The 17,868-nt window shown below is 38.8% G+C and overlaps 4 protein-coding genes across 5 annotated transcripts; 2 read left to right on the top strand and 2 right to left on the bottom strand.

Annotated features, from left to right (window-relative positions):
• The first annotated feature begins 592 nt into the window (after positions 1 to 592).
• LOC111810036 (uncharacterized) lies at positions 593 to 4,112 on the top strand. Its single transcript, XM_023696574.2, has 8 exons — positions 593 to 850; positions 951 to 972; positions 2,015 to 2,071; positions 2,159 to 2,240; positions 3,139 to 3,234; positions 3,315 to 3,439; positions 3,518 to 3,536; positions 3,612 to 4,112. Exons 1-8 carry the CDS (start codon positions 748 to 750, stop codon positions 3,855 to 3,857), a joined length of 750 nt encoding a protein of 249 aa, XP_023552342.1. The 5' UTR covers positions 593 to 747; the 3' UTR covers positions 3,858 to 4,112.
• Positions 4,113 to 4,572: 460 nt separating this feature from the next.
• Positions 4,573 to 6,361, bottom strand: LOC111810037 (uncharacterized). Its single transcript, XM_023696575.2, has one exon. The coding sequence runs from the start codon at positions 5,972 to 5,974 to the stop codon at positions 5,195 to 5,197; it is 780 nt and encodes a 259-aa protein (XP_023552343.2). The 5' UTR covers positions 5,975 to 6,361; the 3' UTR covers positions 4,573 to 5,194.
• Positions 6,362 to 7,671: 1,310 nt separating this feature from the next.
• LOC111810035 (uncharacterized) lies at positions 7,672 to 11,022 on the bottom strand. Its single transcript, XM_087117635.1, has 6 exons — positions 10,393 to 11,022; positions 10,055 to 10,217; positions 9,346 to 9,522; positions 9,147 to 9,230; positions 8,568 to 8,649; positions 7,672 to 8,384 (listed from the first exon to the last, which is right to left on the bottom strand). Exons 1-6 carry the CDS (start codon positions 10,734 to 10,736, stop codon positions 7,939 to 7,941), a joined length of 1,296 nt encoding a protein of 431 aa, XP_086973761.1. The 5' UTR covers positions 10,737 to 11,022; the 3' UTR covers positions 7,672 to 7,938.
• Positions 11,023 to 13,023: 2,001 nt separating this feature from the next.
• LOC111810034 (ARID/BRIGHT DNA-binding, ELM2 domain and myb-like DNA-binding domain-containing protein) lies at positions 13,024 to 17,758 on the top strand. Of its 2 annotated transcripts, XM_023696571.2 has the most exons (3): positions 13,024 to 14,450; positions 14,582 to 14,770; positions 16,594 to 17,758. In XM_023696571.2, the coding sequence occupies exons 1-3, from the start codon at positions 13,446 to 13,448 to the stop codon at positions 17,482 to 17,484; spliced, it is 2,085 nt and encodes a 694-aa protein (XP_023552339.2). In that variant the 5' UTR covers positions 13,024 to 13,445; the 3' UTR covers positions 17,485 to 17,758. The 2 variants fall into 2 exon arrangements, with proteins under 2 accessions (XP_023552339.2, XP_023552340.2); XM_023696572.2 differs by lacking the exon at positions 14,582 to 14,770 and having other exon boundaries at positions 13,025 to 14,450.
• Positions 17,759 to 17,868: the final 110 nt, after the last annotated feature.

Here is a 17,868-nt window from a genome sequence, read left to right as displayed (position 1 = left end):
AACTAAAATTTACTAATTTGAACATATTTCGACCAGATATTTTAGAGTGAACAAAAATTTACTAATTTGAACCTATTTAAACTGGATAAGATATCTTATAGTTAACTAAAATTTACTAATTTGAACCTATTTCAACGGGATAAGATATCTTATAGTGAATAAAAATTTACTAATTTGAATCTATTTCCGATAAGATATATTATAGTTAACTAAAATTTACTAATTTGAACATATTTCAACTGGATAAGATATCCTATAGTTAACTAAAATCTAAAACAAAAAGTTACTAATTTTAACATATTTCAACTAGATAAGATATATAGTTGACCAAAACGTGTTGAAAAAAGAATAAGAATTATTTTAAGCCTGTTGAATTTCTGGTTTCTATTTTTCTGGGCGAGTTTTGTATTATTTTTTTGCCCAATTGATATATGTTATATGTTATGCAGCCGACACATTGTTTTACTTTTATTATTTTATTTCTCAGAAAGCAAAAAAAAAAAAAAAAAAAAAAAAAAAAAAAAAAAAAAAAAAAAAGCGTAAACTTTGGTTCAGCCGGTTGTACAGTTGTACCAGTCTAGCTGTTTTAATTTGAAGCTTCCGGTGCGTGGTGGGCCGTCTTCCCTCCTCTTCGATCCTCGAAGAATCCCCTCTGCCCTAGACCCTCTTTTTCCCGGCTCAGTTCTGATTCTTTCAAGAATTTTCAAGCGCAATTTTACCTTTGCTGGAAATCTTGGTAGTGCAGCCATGGCAGCGCAGCAGCAACAACTTGATAAGATGCAACTCCGCCAGAGTTATCGTAATCTCTGGCACACTGACCTTATGCATACTATTCAGGCTGACACTCCCTGTAAGTTATCGCTTTCTTCTGTCTCTCTATCTTCGCATGTTTGTGCTGTTCTTCGCCTGATTTTGTTTGCTTTCTGATGAGGGTTAATCTTTGATTGCAGATTGCTGCCTTGCGTTGTGGTGGTGAGTGTGGTGGTTTTTTAATTTCTTTTTTTCTGTTGTCGTGTTCTTCTACTTCTTGGAATTTACTCATGGATCTGCTTTATTCGCGTAGTTCGTTTATCTGTGTTTATTGAGCTATTTGCTTTCCATTTCATAGGGGTTTTGGCTTGTCTTTTCTCCTTGATATTCTGATTGTGATGGGATTGTCTTGGCTCTTTCCAGATCTTGATTTTCTAGATAAATGTAGAGGCGTTGACTCGTTTTCTTTTTGCGTTGACTTGGTGGTGATTGTGAAATTTTTATGATTGCGCTGATGGAATTTCGTAGAGCCGATGATTTGTCTCCGTCCCTAGCTCCTATAATCTGCACTCTGATGGCATAACAACGATTAGACTCAATTGTCAAACCAAAGTCTACGACTCATTGGTTATGCAATTTAGAAGGGTCAATATCCTTCAAATCAACGTCAATTGAGCAAATTGAATTTAATGAGTTTAATCAAAGATCGTCTTACATTAGATGAACCCTTGATAGGAAATATAACGGTGTTTCGTTTGCAACTAGTTTAAGGTGTTGATGGTGTTGTAGGAGATTATCCATCTTTGCTGTTTCTCTCTACACATTTCATCCCGACGAGGCTTCGGGGTGGCAAGGATCTAGCGAGATTACTTTGTGTAGTGAAGGATTAGGTTACTACTAAAGATTTTTACCTTCAATTTGAAAATGGGATTGCCATTATTCATTAGATGTTCATCTCCTCATGTGGTGTTTGGATAAAAGTGGGGAATGAAAAATGGAAATCTTGCTACTTGTGTTCATGAAATGGTTAGGAAGATACTGTCGAAGTTAAAAGATGATTGTTGTGGGTTTATATTGGCAGAGGTGGAGTTTTCACCCGTCTTTGGTGCAAAGTAAATTGTGCCAACATCTCTTTTTCTTTACATCCCAGAAACGTAATTTTTTATTTAGCCCTATCAGTGAGAAATCATGAACTTTTATTTGTTTCTTTAAAAGCCAAAGCATTGGTTTCATGTAGTAACTGCATGTTTGTTCCTTCTTGTAGTGGGCCTTGTGTATCATATATGCTTCGTAAGAGAGCTCTATATAATGACATGTCAAGGTAATTCATTTTGTTTTCTTGACTTCCTAAAAAGTTAGGATGTGATTTGGTTTTGTTGAGTGATTTTCATGTTTTCTTTTTCCATAGATATGTATGCTGTGCAGGCTATATGCCTTGTAGTGGCAGGTGTGGAGAAAGCAAATGCCCTGAATTTTGCCTTGGCACAGAGGTACACAAATTTTCATTTGGAATATTTTTATTTATCTAATACTTGCTTTGGAGTGTATGTATATCAATAAATCTTATGTTTTCCAGAATAAAGTGGATGCGTGCATTAATCAATAGTACCACAATTTTTTTATGTTTGCTTACCTTTAGGAAGTGAAGAAAACAAAACCTATTGTCCCTTTTGTATTGGACTTGATGTGGCCTGAGAGTGGTAGGTAGGTATCTGTGGATTCTTATTGAACTTCATCCACAGAAAAATATCTGCTTCTACGAGAAGCAAATGATTGTGAGATCCTAATATCGGTTGGAGAGGGGAACAAACATTCTTTATTAGGGTGTGGAAACCTCTCCCTAGTAGACGTGTTTTAAAAACATTGAGGGGAGGCCTAAAAGGGAAAGCCTAAGGAGGACAATATCTGCTAGCGGTATGGCTTGGGCTGTTATAAATGGTATTAGAGCCAGACACCAGGCGATGTGTCAGTGAGGAAGCTAAGCCCAAAAGGGGTGGACATGAGGCGGTGTGTCAGCAAGGACGTTGGGCCCCGAAGGGGGGTGGATTAGGGGGTCCCACATCGATTTGAGAAAGGGAATGAGTGCCAGCAAGGATGCTGAGCTTCGAAGAGGGGTGGATTGGGGGGTCCCACATCGATTTGAGAGGGGAACGAAGCATTCTTTATAAGGGTGTAGAAACCACCTCTCCCTAGCAGATGCGTTTTAAAAACCTTGAGGGGAATCTCGAAAGGGAAAACGCAAAGAGGACAATATCTACTAACGATGGACTTGGGCTGTTCACAGATTGGAAAATAGCATATGTACGTGCGATTCGTATATTAGACATTCCAAATTTATTCTTGCTTTCAGCACCACAACAGTTAATTAATATATGTTCGATCTTCAAGGTTTTCCTCTGCTTTGGGAACTCAGTGGCTTCAACTCGGTTCTTGTTGCAAGACGAATTCAACATACAGACAACACAATGTGACAATTGCATTATTGTATGTGCTACCAGCTCTATCTCTCAATTTCTCTCTATAATTCTCAGTGCCTTCTATTTATGCATTCTCAAATTATTCAGGGTTTTATGTTCTGTCTACAACAAATAGCATGTATATTTTCCATCGTTGCAATGATAGTAGGAAGTGAAGAAATTCAAGAGGCTTCTCAGCTACTTTCTTGCTTGTCTGATATGGTTTACTGCTCGTAAGCTCACCCCTTCCAAATCTTGCTTATTATTCTCCGCATTCATGCTCAAGATACTAATAATTCTTCTTTCAACAGGGTTTGCGCATGTATGCAGGTAATGAGTGAAAGGATTCTTCAGGTATCAAAATTTAAATGATAAATCATTAGCTAATTGTGTGGTGGTTTGCAGACTCAACACAAGATTGAGCTGGATAAGAGAGACGGCATGTTCGGACCGCAAGTAATGGCAGTGCCTCCTCCTCAAGTTATGTCTCGGATCGATCAACCGATTCCTCCCTCGGTCGGATATCCACCACAACCTGCATATGGACAGCCCTATAGTTATCCTCAGCCTCAAGGCTATCCAGCTCCTGGCTATCCAGCTCCGGGCTATCCACAATCAGGTTACCCCCCCACTGGACAGCCCTATAGGTAATGTCTGCACTCTTCCGCAGATACCTTAGTCATATTCATTGTGATTTTCGTCCGAGTTCGTCGCTCTCACTTGTATTTGTCGATTTGTAGAATGATCAGTACAGGTTACATGATGTGATGTCGATTAAAGAATGATTTGAATTTGTTAAGTTTCTCTAATTTGGAACTTTTTTTTTCTTTTTTGAGGGATTGAATACTCTGATTAGCTGTTTGCAAAAATGGAAGTATTGAATACGCTCATTTCTTCTTGTTTTCATGGTTGAGGCAGCAAGCACATGCTTGAAAATAATAGTGTTCAATACAATAATTGTGTCGGAATTCAAACCTATCATTAAGTTATGCTGCAATTTTGATGTCGTGAATGAAGGTCGACCGTGTAAAGGGTTCGTTTGCCCCTGTTTTCTAGGCTTCATGATGGTCTTCGTACCTCTAGATATCTCGAGCTCTTGTACTCAAAATGTCTAGATTACAACTGCTCTTAAATCTATGATGACTTAAAAGAAAGTGGCCGGAATGAACTTGTTATAGTATTTATGGATGCTGCAATTGTGATGTCGTGAATGAAGGCCGACTGCCCTTGTTTTCTAGGCTTTATGATGGTCTTCGTACCTCCTTTAGATATCTCAATCTCTCACTCATAATGTCAAAATTTTGATATAGTATTTACGGTTTCAAACTTATCAATGCTTAATCACGAGATGGTATGACAAAAGGAATAACGAACACAAACATGTATCATATTTAATATCCGTTTCTATCAAATATGTAGCTAACATTAATACATATCCATGTTAACATGATAATACACATATATTAAAGTTTGTATACTCTGTATTACATATAAGATATGCAAAAGGCATAATTAACAAATGGGAAGAAGAAAAATTACTTATTTACTGTTAGATCTGTTGGATGATAGAAGTCCCACATCGACTAATTTAGGGAATGATCATGGGTTTATAAGTGAGGAATACTAACTCCATTGGTTTGAGGCCTTTTGGGGAAACCCAAAGCAAAGCCATGAGAGCTTATGCTCAAAGTGGACAATATCATACCATTGTGGAGAGTCGTGTTCGTCTAACATGGTATCAGAGCCATGCCCTAAACTTAGTCGTGCCAATAGATTGATAAATCCTCAAATCCTCAAATATCGAACAAAGAACTCCTAAAGAAAAGGAGCCAAGCCCCTCCTCGAAGGCAGTCAAAAATGACTAAGACTCCAAAGGAGTCGAGCCTCGATTAAGGGGAGGCGCACTTTGTTCGAGGGGAGGTGTTGGATGATAGAAGTCCCACATCGACTAATTTAGGGAATGATCATGGGTTTATAAGTGAGGAATACTAACTCCATTGGTTTGAGGCCTTTTGGGGAAACCCAAAGCAAAGCCATGAGAGCTTATGCTCAAAGTGGACAATATCATACCATTGTGGAGAGTCGTGTTCGTCTAACAAGATCTCCAGCAAGCCGCCACTTTTGGAGGAAGCGCTCGGAGTAGCGTTGGCGGTGGTGGACAGACTCCAGTGATCGGAAAACGCCATGGACGACGAAAAGCTGCTGCTGGTGCTAGTACTTCCACATTTAGCCACAGTCCTTACGCTCTCAATCAACTCCTGAGTGTGACCTTCCTCCTCCAAAATCTCCACCAATCGCTTCGGACTAATCACCAATTTCACCTTCCAAACCCCCCCGCCGTTCTTCTCACTGCTCCTCGAAAAAACCTCCGTCTGCGACCTCCTCAAAACCCCCTGATAATCAAACGACATTCTGTACGGCGCCATACCCGCCGCCGCCGCCGCCGTCGCCTCCGGTACACTATTCGACCTCACGTGCCCCTCACGCGCCCTTATCATTCCCATTTCCCCTTCTTCTGTCTCTCCTCTGTTTCTTCCCCTGTTTCTCTGAAGCAAGTAGTAGGATTTCCCCGGAAGCAGCTCCTCGTTGTGCGGTAATGGGTTCCAAAAAAGATCGTGGCTTTTGAATATTCCATAGCCGGGAAACTCATCAGCGATGCACCCGACGGTAATCGGAGAACCCAACTCCATAATCCCGCCGTTGGACGTAATTACCTTGATTTTCCCCTGAATCTCACCAGACCCACCGCCGAATAAGCAGTTCCCCATTCCGATAAACACAGAGAAGCTCTGTTCTACTCTGTTCTGCTCTGTTCTGCTCTGTTCTGCTCTGTTCTATGAGATTGAAGGCCTTTTTTGGGGTATAAATCGGAGGGAAGGGGAATTGGGAAAATGGGTGTCGGTGGAGAAGGTTGTTTCTACCCCTTTTCGTTAAGAAAATGAATGGCGATGGATTTATAGAGGAAGAAGATAGGGATTATGATAGTGGAAACATAGAGAAAGATGCGAATAGAAAAAAAGGAAGAACAAAGAGTGGGATTGGGATTGGAGTAAAATTATGTTGGTGTTTTGTAGTGGCGATGGATGGATGGATGGATGGATGGCTGGATTTGTTCTGGATTTGTTCTTGATTTGTTCTTTCATGTTCATTCATGTTCTTACGCGGAAACTCACATTTATTTTATTTGCTTCTCCAACTGTTTTTCATGCATATTTTTTTTCCCCACCCTAAGGTCTTAGACTATTTAATTCATTTTATTTCCTTTCTTTTTATAACTTTTTAGTCGATAAATTTCAACCTATAATCTTTATTTCCGGAATGGATAAAAAATAAATAAATAATTTTTTGTTTGTACTGGTATATCTTATTCATCTACGTCATTGTCAACTTCTCCCTACCCGATAGTTATATGTTATAAGCCGTTGTTGCATTCTTGCTTGCATTACATATAACACCAATTTTAATATCTCAAATCTTGCTCTCAAGACTCTCTGCCCGTTTTCTAAAATTTTCTCCTTCAACCAGGGCCAGAGGCTCAAGCATACGTAGGTTGGCTATAGGTGACGCAAGAATGAATTGGCTAATCGGTTTATTTTTTATTCTTTCATGAAATTAGTTTGTGTCTTAATTTTAAAAAGCCATCTATTGAATTTTTAAATTTTTAATTTTGTGTTCCATAGACATTTGAATTTTAAATTTGTGTTGGATGGAACTTTGTCTTGTTCAATATTTTTTAAAACATTTGTGAATCTACTCTAGTAATATATACTTGATAGATCTATCTATTAAACATAAAATTAAAGGAAGACGCGGTCGAAAAGAGAAGAAATGAGTAAACTATATTTTAGAAGATTCTTTATGCCAACTTTGTCTTCCCGAGAGTGGAACTCAATGGACCCGCATGTTTCCTAACACACTTGTTTTAATTAAAAACAAATTGACTAACTTTCGTGACCTCGGAATACTTCATTTTTTTCAACTCCATGGAAGAAAAGAAATAACTAGTAAATATTATATTTTGAAATTTATTCTATTTCATTCTCAATACTTCCAAAAAAGAAAATAAAAATAAAAATAATTTAGTCTATTTTATTATTATGCCCAATTATATCATATTTTTTCTCGTCACAAAATGTCTATAGGTTGTAATCTAATTTTTGATGTTTAAATTTAAAATTTACCGTAATTTATTTCATATTTTTTTTTAAGTAGTAGACTATTTTTTTTTAATTGGGTAATAAATAGAAATTCTTTTTGAAATAATCAAATTACTTTAAAAAATTAAAATCATTTTTTAAAAAATTGTTTGAAAAAAAAAAAAAAAAAAAAAAAAAAACTCCAAAAAGTAGTTTTGAAGGCACTCCCTGATTAGCGGGGAGTGCTATGGGGTTGACAGTCCCATGCTGATGGTACCACAAATTGAAGAACTGATACTCACTTTGACAAACCAACTCAACTCATCATATGAACACAACCAACTGATTTCATTAAGACCCTACACATTTCTGGTTGCTGCTTAAAGACATTTCGTTTCATTTCTACGCCCCGATAACGTCGGTTTTTCTTTTCTCCGTCCACCTACGTGGTATTGACATTCTATTCTCTTTAAATCCGGGACAAACACGAACGCAAAATATAAACAAAAAGCTATTGCAAATAAGCAGGTTGTTGTGTATAGAGGGGGGGTATTGTGATCAGGACAAAATGCTTGAGCCTGCTAGCTAGCATCAGTTCATAATCTTCTACCAATCTTGGCGAACCTTCTGCCAATTCCAAATATGACTGCCTTTGTTAATAGTCCACGGTCAATGGTGCAGGCTAGAGCAATGGCTCCACCAACCACGAGCAGTTTGGGAATGTTCTTCCGAGCTGGTTTTTCTGATGAGTTTGAACTTTGATCCTCCATGGAACCATTGTGGGAGCTGTTTTCCAGAGATCTCAAGTAATCTACATTAACTTTGGTGTTGATTTGAGCCATGAAGGCACAGTGTGGTACCGACGAACTTGATGCTCTCTCTTTTTGGTATGCTCGTAGCCCGGGATCGATCTTTTTAACAGTTCCCCACATTCCTTGACGAACTCCGAGCTTGGCAATTTCCCAAGGGATGCCCATGTCTTCGTAGTGAAACAGTATAACCTCGCATGCAGTTAGCTGTCCGTCCCCCTTCTTCGATTCAGCTGCTCCGATATCCAATCAGAGTAAGAAGATAAAAAATATGAGGAAAAGTGTGAAGGAACTAACTTCCAAGTAGAAAAGAAAATAAGGAATAGAAAAGGGAGAAGGATTCACATTCCCTTCTGTTGCAACAACACAACAGGACAGCATATTGTGCCTTAACATAAAGATGAGAAAATAGTTACCTGCACGAATGCACCAGCTCGAGTAGTACAAATCAACCCGTCTTGGTTTGTTGCATCTCGGTACAGAGGAACATGGTACACTCTAAACAACGAAAAATATATCGACGTGTTATTGCCAGAAAAGTAATTAGGAAAAATCTTGAGGAACAACAGTCATTAGAGCACTTCTCCAAGCAAAATCTACAGACCTATTCATGAGGCCTAGCATAGATTCGATAGACGTGACACCGAGTTAAGAGGAACAGTGACTAACTAAAATGTCCCGCTACCACATCACATTTACCGGTTAACTAATGAACTAGAATCGGATAAAACCTGATTATAATATCAACACAAATATACCCTTTTAGGGTCAACACGCAGATCGTATTTCCATTCATCACAGAGATAAAGATTTTATGCTACAACTTTTCGAACGTCACAAAAGGACAGGGGTGGGGGAGTGCGCACGGAAGGGTTAATGTAAGAACCAAACATGTCTCAATCAAGACGATACGAGGTTAGTCAGAAAGATAGTAACAAAGAAGGAGACATGGACAAGATATCATGCCAAGAGACACGGATGATTACAAGTTATACCTTTGTGACGCAGTAATATGATCGCCCTGCTTCCCAGATTCGTCGCCCGATTATATACTCTCTGTCACTACAGAAGAAAGGAAACTGAACCACCAAAGAAAAAAGGAAAAAGCACATTAAAACCGCGTCACCACCGAAAATAAAAGGGGGGGGATATAGCATTCACTAGCAGAAATAGAAAAGAAAACAGCTGCCTCACCTTGCGCACCCAATGAACTACCATGGTTCCTGTTGTTGGGCATTCAGCCAAAGTTCTAGCAGATATGAGCATGTCATCCCATTTTGACCGAAACTCATCATCCCAAAAGAACTCCCTCACCATCTCCGGAGTTGCATTTTCATACACAGTTCTACTTCTATATTGTGGAGGTCCAGTCTGGTAAGGCCACACACAAACGCGAAATATTACAGTAAGTAAGCTACTAAGTGTTACGTGTCGCGAAAATGGACAAAATCAAGGCTGATAAAACAATGTAAGACAGTAAGACTGCAATGATCATTTCATTTTACTTGAATATCATACCTTGATCATTCATAGATGAACAATAATTCAATCGGTTAAACATATTAACTTTAATTCAGTTGGCAAGCTAAGAGCTACATATGAATCTCAACAATATTTTACTTAATAATAACCGTGGCTTAAGGAAGCAAGGAGGCTCGCGGAACACAGTAAGATAATGCGACAGATAGCTAGACATACAACAGGAAAACTAAACTAAGAAGATGGATAGACGGTTGTGAGAAGAGATCACTACTCTACGCTGCTATCCAGACCACAAGAACAACAGCTACTGCGCTACACTCGTTCCTAATCGATTTATACCAGACCAAGATGCAAGGTATCTCTGTTATATACAACCATTAAAAAACAGCATTGAAATCATTGTGTAGCAAAGGGGGGCTACCTCAGGATCTCTTCTCCATGCTTGATAACTCATATTCGAAGTAGAACGATCCATCATTTGAATCCACGCGGGTCCTCCATCTTTCTCTTCAACTAGCTTCCATAGGTACTCCAAATCATCATCATTCACAACTTTCAAATTTTCTCCTTCAAGTTCTAACAAACTGAGCCACAACAGAATCAGATGTTAGAAATGAATATCAACAAAGGATAATCCAATTTTCAATTCCAACCCACCAAGTACCAAAACTAAACTTAACCAGCTACAATTTTACTCTGTTTAAAACAAGAACAACAATCAATCCACTGAATAATTGCTTGAAAGAAGAACTAAACAACCTCGAGTCAGAATCGGAGTTGGACGGCGAAGAGGAAGTTTCCTTCTCATCTTTTCCATCGAAGGAGCTAAGTAAACAGCTAGGCATCTGAAAGTTCAAGGAATTGAAGCTCGGAATTGACCCCAACAACGAGAAGGAAGTCGACGTCGACTTAGACTCATCCGAACCTGAAGAATCCAACATTTCTCGTCCCAAATTAGCCCATTTCGGTTTCCAACTCCACCCCACCAAAACTCCAACAATAACCGCAATCCAAAGAGGAGCAATCAACACCATAAGCTCGCCAAGCACATCAACAATTCTGGGTTTCCCCAAAATCTCCGACAAAATCGAAAGCAAAGCCATACGAATCAAGCAAAGAAAAAAAAAAAAAAAGAAAAACCCTCCAATTTAATCAAACAAATAGGCGTCAAAGCACATAGATTAATCGAGGGTTTCAAGAGAAGAAGAGAGAAACAGAAAAAAAAAAAAACGGTGGGCTTCACTCGAAATCAATTCCAATGATTACAAAGAAGGCGCAAATGAATATAAAATGAATTCAGAAAATGGAAGAATAAGAAGACGAAGATGAACGATTAGATTTAGATAACAGTTTGTGAGAGTAGATGGAAGAGATAAGGAAGAAAACAAGAACTTGAGAATGGCTGTGGATAAGGATTCAGAGATAGCGGTAGAGGAGGATGCCCTTAAGATTGCCGTAGGCCCAAATAATTTTCATTTAATTTTACAATTTATTTCAATTATTTATTTCTATGGTTCATATTATATGTTAATATTTATATACAAATGTATTTATTATTATATTGAAGAGTTCTAAAATAATATTAACATTTGAGGCCATTTTCTGTTGTTGGAAAACGACAATATATGCATTGACAATGAAATTATTTAAATTTCATTTTTTTAAAAAATATATTCCAAAAATTAAATATCTCCTTCTATAGATTTTTTTTTATAAAAAAAACCCGTGTAATTGAGGTCGGTATGAGTTACGGCTAAGCGAAGAAATCAAATAGGTAAGAACCGAAAGCTAGCATATGAACGTTGGTTGCAGTGTCTCGATGTGGTAACTTGGAGATTTAATGTCTGGCTTAGAAAACGCTGAAAAATGGAATTTTTCGTTGTTCTTTTGTCTTTTCTATTTCTAGACCGTCTTTAGGTTTGGAATATGTGTTGGGGCTGGATGCGCTCTAACATGATTGTTATAATTCTCCATGTCCAAGATTTAGAATCTAATGGTCCCGACATTCTCTACTTACAGATATGTGTTGGGGCTGGATGCGCTCTAACATGATTGTTATAATTCTCCATGTCCAAGATTTAGAATCTAATGGGGCTGGATGCGCTCTAACATGATTGTTATAATTCTCCATGTCCAAGATTTAGAATCTAATGGTCCCGACATTCTCTACTTACAGATCCACTGCTAGCCGATATTGTCCTCTCTGGGCTTTCCCTTTCGGGCTTCTCCTCAAACGTTTAAAACACGTCTATTAGGAGAAGGTTTCCACACCTTTATAAAGGGTGATTTGTTCTCCTCCCCAACCAATGTGGGACATCACAATCTACCCCCTTCGGGGCCCAGTGTCCTCGCTGACATTCGTTCCTTTCTTCAATCGATGTGGGACCACCACCAAATCCACCCCCCCGCTTTGGGGCCAGCGTCCTTACTGGCACACCTCCTCATGTTTACCCCTTCAGGGAACAGCGAGAAGGCTGACACATCGTCCGGTATCTGGCTCTCATACCATTTATAATGCCCCAAATCCACCGCTAGCAAATATTGTCCTCTTTGGACTTTCTTTTTCGGACTTTCCCTTGCAGACGCGTTTTAAAGCCTTGAGGGGAAGCCCGAATATTGCCCTGTTTGGGCTTTCTTTTTCAGACTTTCCCTTGCAGACGCGTTTTAAAGCTTTGAGGGGAAGCCCGAAAGGGAAAATCCAAAGAGGACAATATCTGCTAGCGGTGGATCCGGGCCGTTACAGTCATGTTACTTACTACTCGTATTTAAGAATGAAGACTATTCTCACCAACGTAGATCTTTTGAGCATAGTTTGCACTCACTTCAAAAAAATTGCAAGAGACTACCAAAGCACACTTAAGTCAATGACATATATCTTAACTAATTGTGTTATGGGTTGATTCGATTCGATGGGACCTCGGCCCCGGCCCCGGCCCTAGCCCACAAGCACATAAAGCCCGCACATTTGGAAAGTGAGAAAAAGAATCTCGAGGACCATGAGGCTGAGCCAAGGTAATCACTCAAAGGAGTAAAGAAGCCCCAAGATGGGCAACGGGTCGGAATGAAGATTTCAAAATTACTCTTTTATCCCTACATTATATAGATATGGACGAACGTGCCACAACTAAATATAGAGGAAACGAATACTTATATTATGTTTACAAATACAAGATAATTTTATAAATTATGAAAAAATTCAAAAATATATTTATATTATCACAAATAATTAATTGATTAAACATATATTAACTAATAAACTAATATTTTCATAATTGTTTTTAATATTTTTAGTATATTATTTAATAAATAGAAATAAATCAATCAATTATAAATATTTTAATTAACTAATTAATTGAAATTTAATATTAATAAAAAAGAAAACAACAGGGAGTGTGAGGCTTGATCTTAGAACTTAGCAGACTTAGCTTCAAACCAAAACCCTCAGGCCCTAACCATCTTCATCCAAGAGCCCCTAATTGGTGTTCGTTTCGTTGATTCGCCCCCAACTTCAATCATTTATAATCCGATCAAGTTCCGGCCGTCGTGTATTTGACTGTCCCACGCCACTGCCACCCCTTTTGTCTTGGTGTTCCATCTTCATCACTGCTATCTTCGTCTTCATAATGGGTTGCAGGAAGAAAGGAGTCCCAGATTCCCAAAACGAGGTAGAGCCTTTTGACTTTTCATAGCAAAGGGTTTAATCTATCTTTTGCGTTAATCTTGGAGGGTTTCTGTTTGTTTCGTATGTATTTTTTAACAAGAAAGAAGAGTTCCGTGCGAATTTGCTTTGATTTTAAAGTGGGTTTGTGTTCATGGGGAGATGGCATGTTTCATCTAATGCTTCCATTTTAGATTGCAATAAAGATGTAGATCCTAATCCTAGTAATGGCTGTTGCATTGCTCCGGATTGTTTGGTAGAGGGGAGTTATGAAAATGTTGATTATGATGATTGCAAGGCGAGAATTAGATGCTATTTTGAGAAAATTCTTCGGGTTTTTTTAAAGGAAATTGGTCGTAGAGGATTTGTTAGGCCACTGCCTGCGTTAATAGGTGAAGGGGGAGCTTTGGATTTGTTTGAACTGTTCTTGGTAGTAAGAGATAAAGGAGGTTCTCAAGTGGTTTCAGAGAAGAAACTATGGTCTTCAGTGGTTGTGGAATTAGGTTTGGATCTTGCGCTTTCGGCTTCGGTGAAATTGATTTATTCCAAGTACTTAAGTGATCTAGAGAAATGGCTTATGGTGAGATGTGGAGACACAAAACTGGAAAATGGGAGCTCTGATTATTGCTACAAGAAAAGTTATCCATTTTTGTCGGAACTCGGGGCAAAGATTAACGGTATGTTGTATGGTGTGCCGAGACAAAATAGCATATATGATGAATGTTTTGGATTCAAATCTAACAAACAGAATGGGAACGTTAATGTTGCTGCTGCTGCAGTGGAGAAGGAAATAAAATTCCCTGAAATAAAGAAGAAAGAACACGATCTCCATGGGGATGTTACACCAATTCAACAAGATTGTACAGAGATGCATCCAATCCATGTTATTGAAGATGGTCAAAGTTTGGATGCTGTTCATGTTGAAGCTGAAATAGAATCTCTTGGGAAATATCGAGAATCGTTATTACGAATGCTGAAGTGGGTGAGAAAGACTGCGAAGCATCCTGAAGATCCATTAAATGGTACAATACCGGGGGCATCCAGGTGGAAAGGTTACCCGAGCGACGATGCATTATGGCTTAAAGTAATCAGGGCAAAGGATGCTCTTCTAATTAGGAAGGGTGTTGACAAAGTCGCTGAGAAACGTCTGTTAATACAGGTAGATTTCACCCACTTATTCTGATTGTAAGCCAGTTCTCTCTCTCTCCCCCTTCCCCTTTTTTCCTTGACCGATCGACATACTTGCTTTCTTGCTTTGGACTGCAATTATGCGCAAACTGACGTGTGCAGGTATTACGATCTTTGGCTTTCTTTTTCAGGATAGAGTCTTCTGATCATAATCAGCGCCCTTTTCTTTCATATATAGAACGGGAAAGTTACCTCCTGCTATTAGAACCTTGGGTCTCCATCATCATAAGCAAGCAGCATACGACTACTTTCTCCCTGTCTTGCGTCCTATGTGATAACACGATGGACACAGTAAGGAAAACTTAGATCTTTGTCATTGGGTTTACTAGCATAGTCTTTACTTTATCAGGTATACTTAAAAGGCCAATAGGATCAGGTTTGACCTTGTTTATGGGTTCTGACGTTTTCACCTTTTAGCTCACTATTAGGAGTTTACATCTCTCAATTTTCACGTAAGTTCGGCCGAAAACAAAACAGAGCTCTTGCCACCACCAATAGAACGTGTTTATATTTATTACCTTTCTTTTGGGAGAACAAGGTCTTAGTGTTTTCTAAATGGAAGTTGTTATTCGTTAGTTATAAAGTCGAGTGTCAAGTTGTGCAGGGTAGTCTATGCTCTTGGTGGGGGGAGATTCAAGGCAGCTCATAGGGTTTCAAACTTAATAGAAGGATGATTTCTTCGAGGAAAGTTTACGAGATGGATATGAATGTATCTGGGAATTCGAGGGTCAGGAAATCAAAAGTGGATTTACATAGCTTCCCGAAGATGAGTAGGATTGAAAGGACGAGAGTTTCATCGAGAATTTTGAGGATTGAATAAGGCTTAGGAGATCGTTGGAGGTGGTGAATATTAGTGAGAGCTCTAGATGGAAGAAAACTTCCCATGTCCAATGGATTTAGGAGGATGATGCTAATAGAACCTAGGAGGAAGAGTAACCTAGTGAATGTGAATACGACCGCTTTCACTTAGGAAGAGGATATGTCTCGTATCTTCCTTCGTGCAACGTTGTTTGTAGGCATTAAGGGGGTTTTTCGTAAGGGTTTTTTTTTTTTTTTTTTTTTTTTGATAAGAAACGAACTTTTGATTATCAAGGGAAGAATACATAAGGAGGGGAGATGAGATATCCCCACACACAAAAGGCTTACAGAAAAGATGCACAACTGGTAACAACGAAATAAGCTATAATTACAAAATAATTTAGAAGTGCTAGACAAAGTAGAAGCAAAAAGAGTGAAAGGATCCCGAAAACCTCCCTGCTAGACTCATGGCTCTTGAAAAGTCTCGAGTTTCTTTCAAACCAAAGCTGCCAAAGGAGCGCAAACACCCCTTTAGACCAAAGAATCTTGGCTTGCCCTTTAAAATGCATGCCACCAATGAGCTGACATAGGGCCTCTGACGCTTTGCTAGGCCAACACCATTGAATACTGAAGACTTTGAGTTATACTTTGTGGCATTCACTTTCCTCCATATGCTCTCCTTCTCATCATGAAACACCAGCCCCATTTGGCAAGGGGAGCCCAATTCCTCATGGCAAGGTTACAATAGAAATAGGGAGGGAAGTTATTTCCCAGTTTATAAGATTCATCATTCCATCCACTTTGCCACCTTTATTTCCCAGTCTAAGCTTTCCTTCTGCCAATAGGATATTACGATCTATGAAGTAAAAACGACACAGTTTAAGTAATTTGTCGTGACGTGCAATAATTATCCTTTTGCTTTAGACTTTTCATATATCTTTTATTTTCCATTTGGGAATCGTTGTGAGCTTGTTTTGATATATTTATGACAAAGACATGTTCATACACTTGGACACAACTATTAACTTATTTGGTTTCGTACATCCTTTATTAAACCGAACCGTGAAAGGCTGCTTTCACTTGTGCTTATATCTGATGACATATATAAGTTTATGAGACATGTTTATATAATTGAATATATCTTTTCTAGTGCCATTTATGTTTAGTGTAGGCAGTGCCTATGTACTTGCTCCTTAGGTTAGGAAGCATAAGTTATAGCTACGAAGAAAGAAGCGTATCTGTCAATGGTTTCTTTGTTTAAACAGAATGAAATGAACTACTGAGTTTGAGGAAAAAAAATTGGTTTAAACTTGCAGAAGAAAGTAAAGATGCATCCATCCATTTATGAGGATAATATTGATAACCATCACCTCTCTACAGAAAGGATAAGTTGCAGCAAAAGATCTAAAGCTTCGACCGAGTCCGTACTCGCCCCGTGTTCTAATTCTTGTCCAACCGTTCGAAGTAATTGTATTAGTAGTCTAACAACAGAAGTTGGAAAGGGACTCGAGAATCAAACAGTTTTGAATGGTGATATACCATCTGAAATGGAAGACGATCATCCGAATGAAAATTCAGCTGAGGAGACGGTTCCCGTGGGTGCTTTATGTCAAGCAGATTTACCTGAATGGACTGGTAATATTTCCGATAGTGACTCTAAATGGCTAGGGACACGGTCGTGGCCTCTTCAACACAGACATAGTCATTCCATACGTGATAGACGCGCCATTGGCAGAGGGAGACCGGATTCATGTGGCTGCCAATTTCCAGGTTCGGTTGAATGTTTTAGATTTCACATAGCTGAAGCAAGGATGAGATTAAAGCTCGAGCTTGGCTCGACATTCTTTGCATGGAGATTTCATCAAATGGGGGAGGAAATATCTCTGCAATGGACAGCTGAAGAGGAAAATAGATTTAAGGAGTTGGCTATGTCAAGTTTCAACAATCATAATCGGTGCTTTTGGGACTATTCCTTGAGATGGTTTCCAATGAAATCAAGGAAAAATCTGATAAGCTATTACTTCAATGTGTTTCTTTTACGGCTGAGAAGCTATCAGAATCGCGTAACTCCGAATAGCATCGATAGCGACGATGAAGATTTTGAGTTCGGTTGTGTTAGTGGTGGGTTTGGGGACAAGGCAATGGAAATTTTAGGCTCAAAGTCTTTAGAATGTTCTATAAACAGACAGGTCACAGATGTGGAGTAGTCTAAAACTGGAGCAGAATCTGAAGTATCCAAAAAAGGGGGAAAGGAACGCAATTTTGACGAGAACTCGAGTTACGTTTTAGCTATACAACACCGATATCGGTACTTTAGGGTACTAGGTATTATATTTTTTGGGGAGGATCTGTATGGTATCGGCTGGTGAGAAATATGAGGATCAAAGATGGCCATTGCTACATTTGTTTGTTCTGAATTTGTGTTGTGTGGAACTCAATCTGATAGTTCTTGGTTTTGTATTTGGAGTTTGGTTTTAATCATTCCAAGGGGCTCTGATAAGAAAGCTTGAGAATAGCTCACCAGACACGTTTATGTCGGTGATTCGTGGAAAATTTTGTCATGTTTTTAAATTATTTGTCGAGCTAACGTG

This window comes from Cucurbita pepo, chromosome 14 (assembly GCF_057944985.1).
Source record: "Cucurbita pepo subsp. pepo isolate OVF chromosome 14, ASM5794498v1, whole genome shotgun sequence".
Lineage (NCBI taxonomy): Eukaryota > Viridiplantae > Streptophyta > Magnoliopsida > Cucurbitales > Cucurbitaceae > Cucurbita > Cucurbita pepo.
This window is presented reverse-complemented; position numbering and strand designations above follow the sequence as displayed.